The 16,446-nt window shown below is 64.3% G+C and overlaps 3 protein-coding genes across 3 annotated transcripts; 1 reads left to right on the top strand and 2 right to left on the bottom strand.

Moving 5' to 3' along the window:
* Positions 1-30: 30 nt before the first annotated feature.
* EMIHUDRAFT_461238 (hypothetical protein) lies at positions 31-7,980 on the bottom strand (the record flags this gene model as incomplete). The annotated part of the gene is made up of 17 exons (XM_005775509.1): positions 31-101; positions 1,318-1,472; positions 1,560-1,744; positions 1,852-2,001; positions 2,149-2,325; positions 2,415-3,599; positions 3,661-3,718; positions 3,792-4,888; positions 5,040-5,513; positions 5,630-5,928; positions 6,008-6,064; positions 6,136-6,180; positions 6,252-6,339; positions 6,447-6,482; positions 6,569-6,694; positions 6,928-7,161; positions 7,552-7,980. The coding sequence occupies 16 exons, from the start codon at positions 7,978-7,980 to the stop codon at positions 1,334-1,336; spliced, it is 4,779 nt and encodes a 1,592-aa protein (XP_005775566.1). The 3' UTR covers positions 31-101; positions 1,318-1,333.
* Positions 7,981-9,985: 2,005 nt separating this feature from the next.
* EMIHUDRAFT_432185 (hypothetical protein) lies at positions 9,986-11,342 on the top strand. Its single transcript, XM_005775510.1, has one exon. The coding sequence runs from the start codon at positions 10,008-10,010 to the stop codon at positions 11,169-11,171; it is 1,164 nt and encodes a 387-aa protein (XP_005775567.1). The 5' UTR covers positions 9,986-10,007; the 3' UTR covers positions 11,172-11,342.
* Positions 11,343-14,777: 3,435 nt separating this feature from the next.
* Positions 14,778-16,310, bottom strand: EMIHUDRAFT_349708 (hypothetical protein). The gene is made up of 4 exons (XM_005775511.1): positions 15,829-16,310; positions 15,573-15,717; positions 15,427-15,474; positions 14,778-15,293 (listed from the first exon to the last, which is right to left on the bottom strand). Exons 1-4 carry the CDS (start codon positions 16,239-16,241, stop codon positions 14,922-14,924), a joined length of 978 nt encoding a protein of 325 aa, XP_005775568.1. The 5' UTR covers positions 16,242-16,310; the 3' UTR covers positions 14,778-14,921.
* Positions 16,311-16,446: the final 136 nt, after the last annotated feature.

Genomic DNA, 16,446 nt, shown 5'->3' on the forward strand with positions numbered 1-16,446 from the left:
CTGTCCGGCGCCCGCGAGGAGGCCTTTCCCGCCCTCCCACTGCCTTTTTTTGAAAATATCCCAGCTACGCGGTACGGTGATCGCGGTACATCAGTATGCACGAACGCAATAACACCCCAGCAAGCGCGGACGGCATTCGCGAGATACTGCAAAAAGATAGACGTGACGAAGGAGGAGCTAGCGTGGAACTTTGGATGCATATCGGCAAGCCAAAATAACGAGCAGGAGTCTGTCCTGGTGCGTGAGCTAATCCTGAGCAACAATAAGCGACTGTACCACGGAGCACAGAGCGCAGCAGACAGGACGGCGGCGACGGCGGACATGGCAGAGACGAGTGTGAAACAAAGGGCGGCGGGCATGGAGGGCGGTAGCGACGGGGATGGAGACGGTGACGGTGGCGAGGGAGAGGAAGGGGGTCCATTAACACCAGACAGCGAGAGGGGCAGGGAGGAAAGGGGGAGAGAGGAAGCCAACGCGACGTGCGCAGAGGATGAGGATATAAACTGGGACGACGCAGCGGAGGGGATAGGCGAGGGAATCGAGGGACCGGAGGGCTTTCGCGACAGCGACAATGACGACGAAGAAAGGGGAGGGGACGGAGGGGCGACACGCAGGAGGAGCGAAATCGCTAACGGCCCGAGCAGAGAGGGCGACGGCGGGGCACGAGGGAACAACGGAGACGCTACCGATGACGCGAACCGAGGCACGGACGCCGGCGGGGACGGGGAGGGCGACAGCGACGTCGAGGTTGACGCAACCGTATCGAGAGCGCCACCCAAAAAGGGGCGGACAGCCATGGAGGTCACCGAATGGAGGGCGAACGGCACGATGCGAAAAGGCAGGGCGAGGCGGATGGAGAAAGAAGTGCCGAGAAGGCCATGGTGGAGGGGAGGGACGGGAGGACGAAAGAAGGGCGAGGAGGACGAGCGGCCCGCACAGACCGCGAGCAGACAGCGCCTGCTGGCCATTTCGAGACATTCGCCAAGAACGCTAGCTACATGGGAGGGCTTCGTGAAGGATGGATTGAAAAACATTCGAACAAAGAAGAGGCGACGGGAGGAACCGGCGGAGGATGCAGTGACGTGAGACACACACACACACACACACACACACACACACACACACACACACACACACACACACACACACACACACACACACACACACACACACACCGCTCACCCACGCGCACTGGGCCTTGCACTTTGAATGCCGTGGGGCTCCTGTCGTCAGACGTGGAGACGCGAGGGTTGCCCCCCCTTGCCCCACCACCTCGTGTGTGTGGAGAAGTTTACCTTACCTTACCTTAGTATGCACACACGGCTCTCCTCTCTCAATTGTCATCCTCCCGCTGCATCGCGTCGCGCTCTCGCATGCGTTTGACCAGATTGGCGAGCACAACCTCAGCGTACTTTGTGAGGATATTGCGCATGTGGATCGCCTCGCGCGTGAGGAAGCGCAGCTTCTCTCGCCTGCAGGCGGAAGGGGCGGCGTGTGAGCGGATGGCGCATGATGGGGGCCGGGGGGTGGGATCGAGATGGCGAGCGGGCAGGGCAAACTGCAAGGGGGCGCTCGCTCGCCGTTTGTTGTGGTCGTGCTTGGTGGCATAGATGATGTTGATGATAAGCATGTCGTTCATCGACTGCCACGAGACGAGCGTGTCGAAGTTGAAGGTCGAGATCAGCACCGGCGACGGCCCAAGCCGGTAGACGTGCAGCCCCCCAGCGTTGATCACGACCAGCACCTGTGGGTGTTGGTGTGTGGGGCGGCGCCGTGTGAGAGGAGACGCCGCGCAGCGCTCCCAACACCCCCACTCCCCGTCTCTCCCCGCCGCCACCGACCGCGTCGCACCTTGAGGATCTTGTCGACGGACCACATCTCGGCGATGTACTGCGCCGAGAAGCAGAGCGGCGCCAGTCGCACCCGCTCAATGCACATGCGCGTGGCGGCAACGGCATTGAGCTCGGTCTCCATCCGAAAGGACTGGACGATGCGCCGCACCTACAGGTGTGCACTCCCCGCCTAAGGCGCGGCACCGCCTCCCTCTAGCACCGACCCCAACTTCCCCCCCCCCCCCCCCCCGACCCCAAGGCTCCGCGGCTCTTCGTGCGAGCAACATCTCGGCGTTCGCGGCTAGGGACTGCACGCCTCGGACATGCTCTCCGTCTCGATGAGCTCGGCGCGGGTGAGCTCGTTGAAGGCGCGCACGACCTTCCGATCCCACTCCTCCACCATCGAGTCCTGCAGCCCGCGCCGCTTGTTGGCGAGCGCGCGGAACATGTGCGACGGCAGGTAGTTGTGCAGCTGGTCCGTCAGCTGCCCCTCCTACAGAGCGCGCGCGCGCGAGGCCAGCCGCGTGAGCGCAATGTGGTGCGAGGGCGGGGCGGGTCGCTCCGACGCCACGCCTCTAGCACGAGGTCGTCGTCCTGCTCCTCCTCCGTCATGCCCTCCTTGAGGTCCTTGAAGATGGCGAGCGCGGCGAGGTCGAAGATCTCGCTATTGTCGGGCGAGGTGAAGCGCCCCTCGCGCAAGTCCGACATCGCCTGGCAAAACTCGAGCTGCTGCTCCTTCTTGGTGCGCGCTTGCGGCAGCAGCGAGGTGACCTTGCGCATCACCAGCCGGAAGGAGCTGGCCGGCACCTGCGAGATGATGCCGAAGCGTATGCGCGCCGCCCGCTCCCAGTTGACGAGCGTCTGGTCGAGCAGCAGCTCGTCGCCCGGCAGCTTGCGCTCGGTCATGTTGCCCGCGATACCGGGGTGGTCCCAGAGCTCGAGCAGCCCCCACTCGGTCTCGTTGTTGAGCCCGTGCTTCTTACACATGAAGCGGGCCACGTCGCGGCCGTGCGTGTTCTCGGTCAGCGGGATGCTCGTGAAGGAGCCGTCCATCATGTACACGCGAAGCACCTCCGGATTGAAGAAGGGCGACTTTTGGTAGAGGAGCGCCAGCGTCTGCTGCAGCGTCGCGATCCACTCGTCGCACAGCTCGCGCTCTGGCGACGCCATGTAGAGGGCGTGCTTGCCCGAGATGAGCGAGAACTGCTTCCCCTTGACCACCTTGAACAGCTGGCCCTGCACCCGCAGCCCCGCCGACTCGCCGGTGTCGTCCTCGGCAACCTCCATCTCCTCCTCCACCTCCTTGAGGGCGAACCAGCGCAGGTCGACCGCACCCTTCTCCTCGGCCTTGGCCTTGGACTCGTAGTACCGCAGCTTGCCGTCGTTGTAGAGCACGAAGAAGCGGCGCTCCCACTTGCCAAAGGTGCCCTCCTTCTTCTTGCGCAGGTACCCTTCCTTGATCACCGCCGCCACCTTTTGGTCGACCGGCTTCTCGTCCTGGTCACCGTCGAGGCTCACCTGCATCTTGTACCCGTCGACGGCGCGCGCCTCGCCCGCCGAAGCCTGCAGCTTCTCCGCCCACGCCTCGCTCGCCTCGGGGGCGAGCGAATCCCGCTGAAACACGACGACGTCGCCGCCGCCCCAGCGCGAGGCCTTAAACCGCCGCCTTTTCTGCAAAAAGAGGCCGGCGCCGTCGGCGCGCCGCACCTCGATCGCTGCCGACTTGAGGCTGACGGCGCATGAGGCCATGTTGAGCGAGTGCACCACCTGCCGGGCGGAGCGGTGAGGAGGGGGCGAGCGGGCGGCCGCGGGCCGTGGGGCGCGAGACCTGCAGCGCCTCATGGTCGACGTACAGCGAGAGGGTCCCCTGCTTCAGCGAGACGTACCTGCCGAGCGGGCCGAAGGGCGAGGTGAGGAGCTATGGGGCTGCGCGCTTGCGGCGCGCGCGCTGTGCCGCACCGCTTCTCGTACTTGCCCATCTGGCCTACCTTGCACACGAGCCACCCCTCGTACGCAACCTCAAAGCGAGGCATCTCGACGAACTCGTCCTCGTCGGCGTCGTCGCCGACGGTGCGCGTCGGCTGGATCCGCAGCGGCCGGCGCTTGCCCGAGAGGCCGATGCGGCCTCGGCCGTGCTTGGCGGGGTAGAGGATCTTGAGCAGCGCCTCCCGCTTCTTGTCGGGCGTCAGCGCCGGGTCGTCGCTCTCCCGCATGTCGAGCAGCTTCTGGTGCGCCAGGTAGGTCCGGGTCCACCGCTCGAGCAGCTTGGCCGCGGCGCGGACCTCGCAGTACGCGCGCCGGATCTCCCACGACTTGCAGAAGCCCTGTAGCCGCAGGATGCACCGCTTGGCGCGCTTGTAATGCAGGAGCGGCTTCAGCATCCGCATGTAGGACTGCAGGATGATGACGTACTCGGCGACGCGCTCCGTCCGGATGGCGTCGAGCTGCTCCATGATCTCGAAGTTGAGGAGGAAGAGGAGCGTCTTGCCCACGCGGTACTTGTTCTCGTCGACGCCCAGCTGCTTGAGCAGCAGCTCGGTCCGCTTCGTCACCGTCCCCGCGCGCAGCGCCGAGGGGTCGTCTGCGCAAATCTTGTAGTACTGGTAAAAGTGCTTGAGCGGGCGGCGGACGTTGAGGCCCGCCTTGCGGATCTGCGTCACCTCGAGCGTGCCCGAGTAGGCGAGCTGCTTGAACATAAAGTCGTTGTCCCAGTCGCCCGCCTGCAGCGTCTGGTTCGGCTTGAGGCAGCGGATGTAGTGGTGCTCCGTCGCGCGTAGCTTCTCCATCAGCGTCGCCAGCTGCTCCGAGAAGGTCTTGGCGACGGTCTTCTTCTTCATCCCGCCGCCGCCGCGCTTGCCCGGCTTGGCCTTGCTCTCGGCCGCCTCGAGCTTCTTCTGCGTGTCGGCCCGCGCGAGCTCGCTCAGCCGCTCGAACTGCGAGTGCACCTCGAGCAGCATCAGCACGTCCGGCGAGAGCTCGTCCTTGTTCTTCTCGACCCACCCCTCGATGGTGTACACCACCTCGCCGGCGTAGTGCGAGAGCACAAAGGTGCGGTCCTGCGGGCGGCGGGGTTCGGGGGTGGGCTCGAGCGCGGCCGCGGCCGCGGGCGGCGGCACGGAGCGGCGGGTCGCGCGCCGATGACTTTTTCGGCTTGGTGTAGGCCTTGTACTTTGGCTGCGCGAAGGTGGCGTGCATGTTGTCGAGCACGGTCGAGTCCTTGCCGGAGCCGGTGGCGCAGCCCTCGTCGAGGAGGCCGAGGACGCAGATCGGCCGCTTGGCGATGAGGTCGATGATGTGCTGGTTGTCCTCGTACGAGACGAAGTTCCACTCGACCTCCTCCTTGACGTACACCTCCTGCTCGAGCTTGAAGACGTGCTCGATGAAGAGGTTGTGCAGCGACTCGTTGGTAAAGTTGATGCACAGCTGGGGGAACGAGTTGGTCTTGAAGTTCTCGAACCCAAAGATGTCGAGCAGCCCGACGCAGTGCGCCGCGTTGTAGACGCTGATGTAGTCGTTGATGACCGAGACGACGCAGTCGAAGACCAGGCAGTAAATGTGCGCGCACAGCGAGTTGCGCGCCGCTGTCGCGGCGCGCGGCTCGAGCGGCACCTTGTAGGTGGAGAGCTTGCCGCCGCCCATGGTGCGGTACGAGATGGCGTCCATCAGCTGCTGCGGAGTCACCTGGGGGAGGAGCGAAGGGGTGGGGCTTACAGGGATTGGGGGCGGAGAGGGATGCGCCGGCGGGCGGGTGTAGAGGCGGGGCGAGCCGCCTGCAGCAGCGCGGCGCAAGCCTCGACTTGCTTGGGGTCCTTGGCCTCGGAGCCCTCCTTGCCGGGCTTGAAGTCGAGGTTGCCCAGCTGCAGCACGAAGACGAGCATCTTGTACAGCTCGAGCCGTGCCTCCTCGGTGAAGCCAACCTTGAGCAGCGCCTCGTGCATGTCCTCGAACTCAGCCGCGTCGTTCCAAGTCGTCACCTCCGCGACGGTGCCCTTCTGGTTGCAGATCTTGTAGTCCTGCCACTTTGTCAGCCCGAGCGACTCGCGCACCGCCGCGGGCGCCTTGGCGAGCATGTAGAAGACGTGGTAGTTTCGCTCGCCTGGCAGGCGCGTCGAGAGAGGCGTGAGCGGGGGCGGCCTCCGGAGGAGATAGTGCCGGAGAATGGGGGCTGCGCTCGCCCTCGAGGTGGACGGTGATACGCGGCTTCTCGAGCAGGTAGGCCGACGTGAAGGCGCCTGCAGAGGCGGTGCGGGCCATGAGCTCAGGTCGAGGCCGTGGCCGGGCTGCGGCATGGGGCTTCGGGCGCCAATGATGACGCCATTCGCCGAAAACTGCACGTCAAAGTGCTTGCCTGACCGCACGGAGGGGAGGCGTGAGGCGCAGCCTGGCGGCTGAGGCCGCGATCGAGCCGGCGCCACGCACCGAAGCGGGACGAGTTGTTGTTGCGCACCGTCTTGGCGTTGCCGAGCGCCTCCATGATGGGGTTGGTCTGCATCAGCCGCGACGCAACCTGTGGCGTTCGTGCAAAGCTCGGCCGCGCGTCCGCTCCCGCTGCGGGTGACGCCGCCCCTGTCCTACGGCGGGGCCTCGGTCTAGACAACTAGCCGCGCGGCGCGCCTCGTCCGAGACTCGCTGGCCCTTCTTGGCAGACACCTGCCGCCGGAGCGCCAGGCAGGTTGGTAGTGCGGCTTGGGCGGCGGGCCCGTGAGACGAGGTGGCTGTCTGAGGCGCGCGCGCACCTCGCCGATGTACGAGAGGGCAATCTTCATCGCCTCGGTCTTGCCGGCGCCCGACTCGCCCGAGATGAGAATCGACTGTGACTTTTCGTTCCGCACCATCTCGTTGTAGGCGTGGTCCACCAGCGCCTGCAGCCACGCGGCGGGGCTGGGTCACGGGCCGGTTCCGAGGCAGCCATGCGCGCCCCATCGCGCAGCGGCGCTGCTGGATGCCGAGCCCTCGACGGGTGTGTGCGCCAGATTTGCAGCGGGTTCCGCCGCTCTGACCCCGTCTATGGCGCACGTGCATAGATGTGCGGAGGCAGCGCCGTGCGAGAGCCGCCCTTGTACTTGTTGCGGATGGCCTTGCCGGTGTTGCCGACGTTCTTGAAGGGGTTGACGGAGACGACGATGTCACCCACATAGGTGTACACCACCTCGTACTTGTACCGCCGAGCCAGGTTCTCGAGCAGAGAGTCCTTGGTGAGTGTCGGAAGCGCAATCATGTCGTTGTAGCCGTAGCCATGGTTGCGCTTGAGGAAAGTGTCGGCGTTGCCTTCTCCATTCCGGCCGAGGGAGCACGGCTCCCAGTCCGGCGGCGCCGACATGGAGAGCGCCTTGCAGCCAAAGGCGAGCAGGACGGACGATAAAAACAAAAAAAGCTACCTTTCATAACGCGATTCGGCTCTACTATTACAGCGAAAGCCCCCAATCACGACTCACAGTGATTTGGGCATCGGCAGCTTTGGCCCTGGCCCCAGCCGATGCTGGGGCCCTGTCCCGTCAGCCGAGGGTAGAGCCCGCGTCATGTGTCGGGGAGGCCTTGCGGAGAGACCACAGCGAGTTTCTCTTCTTCAAGTACCATGCCGCAACGGAGCTACGGAGGAGAAGTTGCCTGGGATTGGGGACAACCTGGGGCTTGCAGCTGCTGTGTGCGTGTGGTGCGGGCTTTCGCCGCGGCGCTCTCTGGTTGGACAATCTGTGCACACTCATAGCACCGCGGTGACCTGTATCTCCACGAGCATGGCTGGCTTGGCCAGCGCAGCCTCGACCGTCGCCCGCGTGGGCTTATCATCATCTCCGACCCACTCGTTCCACGCTGCATTCATGCCAGCAAAGTCGCGACCTATGTCCTTGAGCCAGACCTGCGCCTGCACCACCCGAGAGTTGTCGGTGCCGGCGCGGCTCAGCCGCTCGTCGATCACGCGCAGTACCCTGCGCGTCTGCTGCTCCACGCTGTCGCTCTCTCTGATGGGATCGCCGTCTGCCTGCGCCGTCACGCCGGAGAGGTACACCACGTCGCCGGCTACCACAGCGTGCGCAAACGGGAGCTTGGCGCTGACGCCGATGCGTGTGAGCGGCTGCGATCGCTTGAGCCGCGCAAGCAGCAAGGCGGCGAGCACCCAGCCAGCAGTGGCGAGGGCGTTTTGCCACATATATATATATTATATCGTCGGTTGCGGCTGTTGACCGAAAAGAATTCGTGAGCGCCTCGCACGACACTGGGCACGGGACTGGCGCGCACTGGCACTAACACAGCGAAAGAATTTCATAAGGAAACTCCCTCGCACGACACTAGGCACGGGACTGGCGCGCACTGGCACTAACACAGGTTCAGGTACACCACGCACCACGGGAGCCGCCTAAGCGACTCCTGCGAGGACGGCGAGGCACTTAGCTCCGTGCACTCGACCGCCCTCGCCGCAGGCAAGCTCATTCACAATCTGCTCTGCGATGCGATGGCCGTGTGAAGAACGACTGAGATACGCTGCTCTGCAGCCCCAGCCAGCTCTTGGTGGTCCAAGTCGCCTCATCGAGGTACTGGGCCCGCGTCAGCTTGTTCTGCAGCACGTCCGCCGCCTTCCAGGGGATCTCGCCGACCCCCTTCCCGAACCCGCCGAACGACTCGAACAGCAGCAGCTGCACGTCGACGTCCTTGTCCTCCCTGGCGTAGCGATACTCGCCGCCATAGGACGGTATGCGGCGGTCGCCGCCCACCACCCTCTCCCCCCAATATGCCAGCGACCCGTCCCCTGCCCCCTCTCGCCCTTGCTCTTCCTCTCCCCCTCCATGCCCTCGCCCCCGTACCCCTCACACTCCTCTGTCCCCCCCTCTCCCTCCCGCCCTCCCTCTCCCTCCTCGCAGCAGGGCCCATGCCCCACGACCATGTTCCGGTAGAACGCCTTGCCGAAAGCGACAACAGCACCCTTCCGACCATGCTCCCCGCTGCTGCTGAGGGGGCAGACGACCTTGACATCGCCAGAATAGCGCCTGCCGCCCCTGCCAATGTTGCACGCGTCCACACGTCGGGTTGTTTGTTGTAACTATGACCGAGGTTGGCTGTATCCGATACAACTGTAGGTTGGTGATGTACCTAGGTACCGGGTTCCCCGGCTCCTACCCGGATAGGTAGGGGGTCTGTTGACACTGACTCGCGCCAAAACGCCCTACCTACCTACCTATCCCCAGAAGCGAAAAAAGATGAAAAGGCGAAAATAGGGGGTCCCTACCTATTGCAGGGCCCTTTTGGGCCAAACAAGACCAACCTTGAGCACTTGAGCACTGGATAGGGTCGATTCCGCATGGTACGGGACCCCAGACCAACCTACCTACCTATCTGGGTGGGAGGGAGGGGCCAGCCAGTGGCAACAAACACACACCCTACCTATCCACGGACGGACGGACGGAGCTAAGTGCCTCGCCGTCCTCGCGGGAGTCGCTTAGGCGGCTCCCGTGGTGTACCTGTGTTAGTGCCAGTGCGCGCCAGTCCCGTGCCCAGTGTCCTGCGAAACGGTAAAATTCTTCTCGCCGTCCCTTGTAAAATGAACTCGGGGGCACGGGACGCGGCACAATCGGTAAAATTCTCCGTGCATTGGAGATCGATGGCACCAGCGAACAGGCCACAGCCCACATGCGGACGAGTCGGTCTATTTGCCGTCTGGTGCTCACCAACGGCTCCGGCAGTAGAAGAAAGCGGAGCGGAGACACCCTCCCCCCCTCGGAGGGCCGGACTGAGGCGTCGAGGGCCCCACTCTTTCCTTCGCATAGCGGCCACTCTTCGGATCGCTGGTCGAGCGACCCGGGGGATGCCCCGCGCGCCTGACCCAGGCGCGGAAACGAATCTGCGAGGCGTGGCCGCTCATGCGGCCCGATGGGGAGGAGGGGAAGACGTAGGGCGTGCTTGCGCGCCTTTCCGAGGCCCCTCCAACCCACCCGCGCTAGGTCTCGGGGGACGAAGGGGTCACACCCGACGACCTCGGGAACTAGCCGGGGCAGTCGGAGAAGGGGCAACTCCGTGCACTGACGGTCGGCCGTCAGAAAACACGCCTCCGTGGCTCGGGTTACACCAATCCTCGCTACCCAACGCGGCCAAAGGATATCCACCTCGAGAACCTCGAGAACGCGTCCTCCTGTTCGCTCAAGGAGGACGCACGACCGACGGTATCGAGCGCATCTAGACTCAATGGCTATGTTGAACTCACTCCCCACGAAGGAGCGCCTCGGCAGCATCTACGAGAGCATGCCCACCAAGGAGCAGCTCATCGCCGCCTACACCGACGGCGAACTCCGCGCCGACCTCGTCCAGAGCACGCTCTCGGCAGCGGGCGCCGACGCCTTCCTCTCCGAGTCTCAGCGCTCGGCGCTCACTGGCCTGGTCTCTTACGGTGAGACGGCTGACCTGATCAAGGAGGCTGCGCTCTACTACCCAACCCTATCCGAGAAGTACCACGACTATGCGCCGCTCGTCGCAGACGCCAAGGAGGCCGTGGCCGCGCGGGTGGTGCTTGCCCGCAGCGCCGAGGGGCGCTCGGAGCTGATCGCTGAGGGAAAGGACCTCGCGACCGAGAAGCTCATCGCGCCCGTCAAGGAGATGGCGGCGGAGAAGATCTTCGCGCCCGCCAAGGCCCGCGCCGCGCCGTTCCTGACCAAGGTGGCCGACAAGAAGGCGTCACTCGTCGAGAAGAAGGAGGCGATTCTCGCCGACAAGCGGCTGTGCCGCGCTCTTGAGGCGCTCCAGGAGGCGCGCGAGCATCCGACCGAGACAGCGGCTGCGCTCAAGGCGACCGCCATCTCCCTGCTTCAGTACGACAAGGTGGCCGAGTACCGCGAGTACATCCAGTCCGACGCGTTTGCCGAGGACACGCGCCAGCTCGTCACCGAGAGCCTGCCCGCGCTTGCCAAGGACGCGGCCGAGCAGGGCCTTGAGAAGGTGCGCGTCAAGGCCACGGCACTCTCCTCCGACCTCCAGTCCTCGGTCGAGCTCCTCATCTCCTCGCTCTCGCAACCCTCGGGTTTCGAGACGCCCTCGGCGCCCGACCTCTCCACGACCATCGAGCGCGCGCTCTCGCTGGCCGTGCAGGCGCGCTCCCTCCTCTCCGACGTCACCCTCGGCGCGGCACGCCTCTCCAAGAACACCGCGTCGTCGCGGGCGGCTCTCGAAAAGCTCGCCGCCCTCATCGCTCCTCCGGCCAACCCCGAAGCTGTGACCGCCATGACCGAGACGGCCGAGGCGACCCTCGCAACCACCAACGAGACGGACACCAACGAGACGGACACCAACGAGACGGACACCGACTCGCTGGTCACCGTCGACGCGGGGGCGGGCCACACCGATGTCATCTCGTGACGCTAGACCAGAGTGGGTGGCAGTGGCCGGAGCGCGAAATCCGAAAAGGCCTCCCACCGGCACGCCAAGTAACACGGGCTGTGATTTTGTGATTGTGTCTGAATACCGAAAAAAGTGCAAAGATCTCTCTTCGAGCACAGGGAGGATCGTCGGGAGTCTGTCCGACAGTTTGGTCAACCTGCACATCCGACGCGCAGAGGGGGGCCACAGGGCGAGACGAGAGCGGAGAGGGAAGGTGCTGGTGCCAGTGGTGGAGCAGGACGGTTGCGGAGATCACGGATCAGCAGGGCCAGGGGAGGATGTGTACGAAGAGATTAAGAGCAGCAGGGACCCGAGGGACCATGTGGAAGACGGCTAGTGCTAGTCCCCCCGATCGGGAGGACGACCCCGGCTAGTCGCCGACCACAGGCCGACCACCACCGTCCACCCGCACCCCCACAAATAAGTCGCGTTACTTTGACAAAGAACCCTGCACAAAGATCGCACGGGCGGGGACCTGTTGCTGTTCCTTTTTACCCATCTCACAGTAGAGGGTTTTATTTATTTACACCCGAGAGGGACCGTGCCAGTGCGCGCGCGCGCCGATTCTCTCGGGGGGTGCGCGGGTGCCCAGTGTGTCGTATCCCTGGTCTGGCCGAAACTTTTCGCGGTATCCGCGGCGGGATATGCATATGGTGGGATATGGCGGGATATGACGGGGGGATACGGGGAGATACTTGGAGATGCGAGGAGATACGGGGAGATACGGGGAGATCGATAGAGGGAGATAGAGGGAGACATCGCAATTTGATCCGATCGGCGAATCCGCTACTGGTATATGATTTCGGCCGGTCGTAGTCGATCGAGCGCGTCGGAGAGGTGTTGGCAAACCCCGCAAAGTGACCCGTTTTTACCCACCCACGCCCGTGCGCGCGTATCTTAGCTAAGGTACACGGCCACACGCGCTGGCGCGCACGGCAACCGGGACTTACACGCGCGACACGAGGGACTGCGTATCCTCGCCTGCCTCGGGGGAGAATAGCCGCCCTCACCCGCTGCCGCGCATCGAGCTCGGCGGGGCCTGATACGTGTCATTCTGTGCCGGCGCGTATCTTAGCCAAGATACGCGGCCACACGTGCAGACGCGTATAGCGGTACTCGCGCCCACACTTGCAGCCGCCTATCTTGGCCAACATAGGCGGGCGTGAGCGCGTGAAACGGCCCGTCGGCGACACCCAAAACAGCATCACCCATCCCAATGTGTTTGAACAAGCTGCCGAGACGAACAACCAGTGCCGCGCAGTCAGACCCTGGGGGGCCAGGGTCCCCAGGATAGGCGCCAAGCACGTTGAGCACGTCGCGAAAGTTGAGTCCAACCGCTAGCACCTGGAGCTCTACCTGCAGGTTTCCCAGGGTCGGGCTCTCTTCCTGGGGCACGATGCGGAGGTTGCTGACCGCGCCGCGAGCGTCAAAGTGCAACCTGATTGGGCCACCGGTCGACAGGGCGGCTTTTACAAGACGAGGGATACGAATCACCTCGCCGTCCAGCACAGTTTCGAGCTCCAACTGCTCGCAAAGAAGCCGAACTCGGGAGGCAAGTAGCAACGCCTGCTCTGATGAGAGACAGGCAGCACGAAGGTCGAGGCAAGAAAGCAAGGCCGCCGGCTGCTCTGAATGGACGGTGCGCAATAGACCCAGCAGCCCGCCATGGGCGGGTCGTGCAGCGCCGCGGGTCGTCGCGTTCTGAGTTCCAGCCGTGAGGATCATAGCTGGCAGGGGCGACGCTTGGAGTTGTTGCTTGACGACCGTCAAGGAGACATCGACAAGGCCCAAAACACACATCCCCCAAGCAGCGCCAGCGAGTGGGAGAGAAAGGGTGAGGTTGTTTAGCACGTGGGACGCTGAGCCAGATCCGCGCTTGTACTTTCCCGTGACCCCGCGCGCTCCCAATACGAGAGATGGCAAGCGCAAGCTCTCGGGAGTATCGCGTCCGAGAGTTGGCCACTGTTGCACCTCCCACTGCGTTGCGTACAGGTGCTGCTCGCGCGAGGGCACGGGTGCTGCCGATGCCTTGAGCGTGCGGCTCTCGAAGGCGCGCAAGCGTACCATTGGGGCCCGATTGCAGAGTCCGACGAGCCACACGCCAGCCAAGTTGGTGCCCTCGCGCTCGACGATCGAGCACATCTGGCCCCATGCAGACAACAAAGAGGCCTCTCCGACCATAAACGGCAACTGTGTCGCACCAGGCTTCGAGTCGGCTAACAGCCCGGACGCGCCATCGACAGCTCTGAACTGCGCCTCACCACTGACCGGGAAGGCCGCCAAGTGGGCCAGCACAGGTCGCACATTGTGGCAGCAGTCAGCAGTGCATGTCTGATAGCTAGAGCAGCAGCGTCAGGGTCGCAGGGTCGGATCGTGTCAAGCCTCTCGCCCGGCCGGCCGCGTGCAGACGTCGGCCTGTCTGCTGTTTGGAGTGATCTGTCGGCGGTCAGTACGACCGATCAGGTTGGAGTTTTCTGATGATTGGAGGGTCTATTTGTATGTACTCCTCGAGATCTCTCCAAATCTGCCCTCTGACTAAAGCTTAATCGGGAAGTTCGGTGCTAGTAGAGACAAGTAGAGCCGGGGCCCCGTTTCTCCGCACTGCGGCACGGCGCACGGTGCCTCCGGGGGCCCCCGCGCCCCCCCAGAGATGCGTGGTTGGGTACTAGGCTAAGTTCTGAGCCTCGAGGCTTAACAGGTCTAAGCGTGACCGGTCACGCTGGGGTGCTTACGCGGTCTAAGATCGGCGAGAGCCTCTTATGCGGGCTAAGTCGGCCGCGTGATCATTAGGGCTGCCTCAAATTTTCTTCGCCTCTGCGGCGGGCAGCCGTTGTGTACAAGTTCAAGTGGCGCGTGCGTCGCCACTTGGGACTTGCGCACGGAGGCTGAGAGGAGGGCGTGCGCGGCAAGTGGCGACGGCGCTACCTATTTGACCCATGGGGTCGTGCACAATTTATCCAGGGTTTACACTTTTTATTTAGCAGACCGCGGGCCGGACCGGGCGGCCTGGCTGGGCTCCGTGGCTGTGCGGGGGCTGCAGAGACCCGGAACTGGCCGCCTCGGGTGTCGTCTAAGTTCGTGAGTCCGATCACCAGCGTCTAAGTTTGAGCCTGTCTCCTTCCGGGGGCTTAGTTCAGCGCTCGCCTGCGAGCAGGTCTAAATCATGGGCAACCCTCTACCCCTACTACCCAACCATTCCACCAATGGTTCCTTCATCCTTGACGTTGACCTTGCGTCGTTTTGTCACTTGTTTAGTAATCGCACGTGTTTTCTTCTTCTTCTAAAAAACTAACTCCTTGGCGACGAGCCGCGTAGCCAGGGCACTCATACCTGAGCTGCGACACACCTGCGAGCCTTGCGGCAATGTCCAATGAGGCAGTCTTCCATGTGCGCGCGATCGTAGCGATTCGTTCCCGGCGGCCCGACGGTGGCCGGCGCTTGCGCGCCAGCCCCGTCCGCCGCCGGCTCCGCGGCCGCGGTCCCTGTCATAGCTACGCGCACCATGGGTCGATGTGCCCGCGGTAGGTCCCAGACGTCAGACGTGCTGAGTCGTGTGTGCGCTCCTTTTTGCTTGCTAAGACTGGAACAAGTTTTTCTTCTTCTTCTTCTCGTCTCACAAATAAAAGCAGCGCCTCTTCTATCCATGCTACGCCTCAGTCAGAGACGCGACGGCAGCGACTCGGTACGTGGGTAGGGGCTGGGCGGGACGCGGTCACCATGGGTCTAGGCCTACCCGGCGCGGGGCTGGGGTCGCTCTGTCACGCGCCCTTCTCGCGCCTCGACAGCGGGGTCGGCCCACGCCGGAAGCCGCGCCGCGTCCGGCTTGGACAGGTTGGCGGGCGTGGCGGCGGCAGCTGCGGAGGCCTTGACCCCCGACTCGTACTCCTTGTACGTGCCCATCAGCTTGTCCCAAAACATGACGTACTGCGCAAAGTTGGTGTTTGGCTTGCGGTGGTGCGTCTCGTGCGCGCGCACGGAGTACTCGATGCCACAGAAGCGCAGCTGCACGTCGTACCCGGTGTGGTTGAAGCAGGCGCCGAGGGCCTTGACTCCGAAGTGGGCGAGCACGGCCGCGACGTGCAGCCCCGCCGTGTGCGCAACCTGCGAGGGGCGGGCCGCGGTGAAGAGGCTGATCGGCCGGCGGCGGCGGCGGGTCGGTGGGTTGGAGGAGAAGGGGGGTAGGGGTGGTGTGTGAGTGTGAGTGTGAGTGTGTGTGTGGGGGGGGGGGGCGCACCACATGGACAGCAACCCAGTGCAGGCAGAGCGCGGCGATCTGCTCGACCTGGACCAAGGTGGGAGCCGAGGGTGTGGGGGGGGGGGGGGGGCGAGGATTAGGGGCTCTCTGGGAGGAGGGGTCTGCTTGGCGAGCGGCCGCCGCACCGGGTGCTCGTTGGCGGCGTCGATGTAGCCGCGCGCTGGAAACGTGTTGCGGTGGTGGTGCTTGTGCACCCAGCGATACACCGCCTGCAAGTGCATGGCGCGGTGCAGCGGCGCGTAGAGCATGTCGTCGACCACGAGCAGCATCCTGCGCCGACGGAACAGCGGTCGGGACTCGACGCCGGCAAACGCTCCCTCGCGGGCCGGGCCGAGGCGGTTCGCGCTCCATCTAGTCTTGCGGCAGTCTAGGGGCGCGCGCCAAAACGCGAGTGGCCCGTTGAGCAGCGAGAGGCTGGTGGGCGCTCTCACGACGAGCGGCGCGAACCACAGCAGGTGCGAGATCTGGAGCGCAAATACGTACTCCACCGTCGAGTTGACGACGAGGTACGCCACGTCGGTGGCGTTGATCTTGTGCTGGAAGACCGGCTTGGGTCCGACGCGGGATGGCAGCGCCGGAAGCCGCGGCGCGAGCGCCCACACGAAACCGTCCACGAAGCCGAGCAGCGCCATGCGAACTGCCAGATACCCCGCGACCCACAGCGGAAGGCTCAGCCCCCAAGGGTTGAGCAGGCTGCCGAAGGTTGCGCCCGAGCGCAGCATCATGCCATACGCGACCGCCGCCGTGAGGGCCGAGGCCGGGTTCAGCACGAGCGTCTCCAGCGCTTCTCTCATCGATATCCGCGACACCCGCAGCCGCCCCACTCCTAGCCTCGGCGGTGCTGAGCGCGGCGGCGATCGCGCGGGGAAGGAGGGTGAGAGAAGGTACAGCGAAAATAAAAGAAAAATTAAGTGGGAACCGGACTGGCGCGTACTGGCACTAACACAGGGAAACTCCAAGCGCCGGCGCCCGTGTGAATAGGGTTGGACCACGCTCCAC

Source organism: Emiliania huxleyi (genome assembly GCF_000372725.1).
Source record: "Emiliania huxleyi CCMP1516 unplaced genomic scaffold EMIHUscaffold_3, whole genome shotgun sequence".
Taxonomy (NCBI): domain Eukaryota; phylum Haptophyta; order Isochrysidales; family Noelaerhabdaceae; genus Emiliania; species Emiliania huxleyi.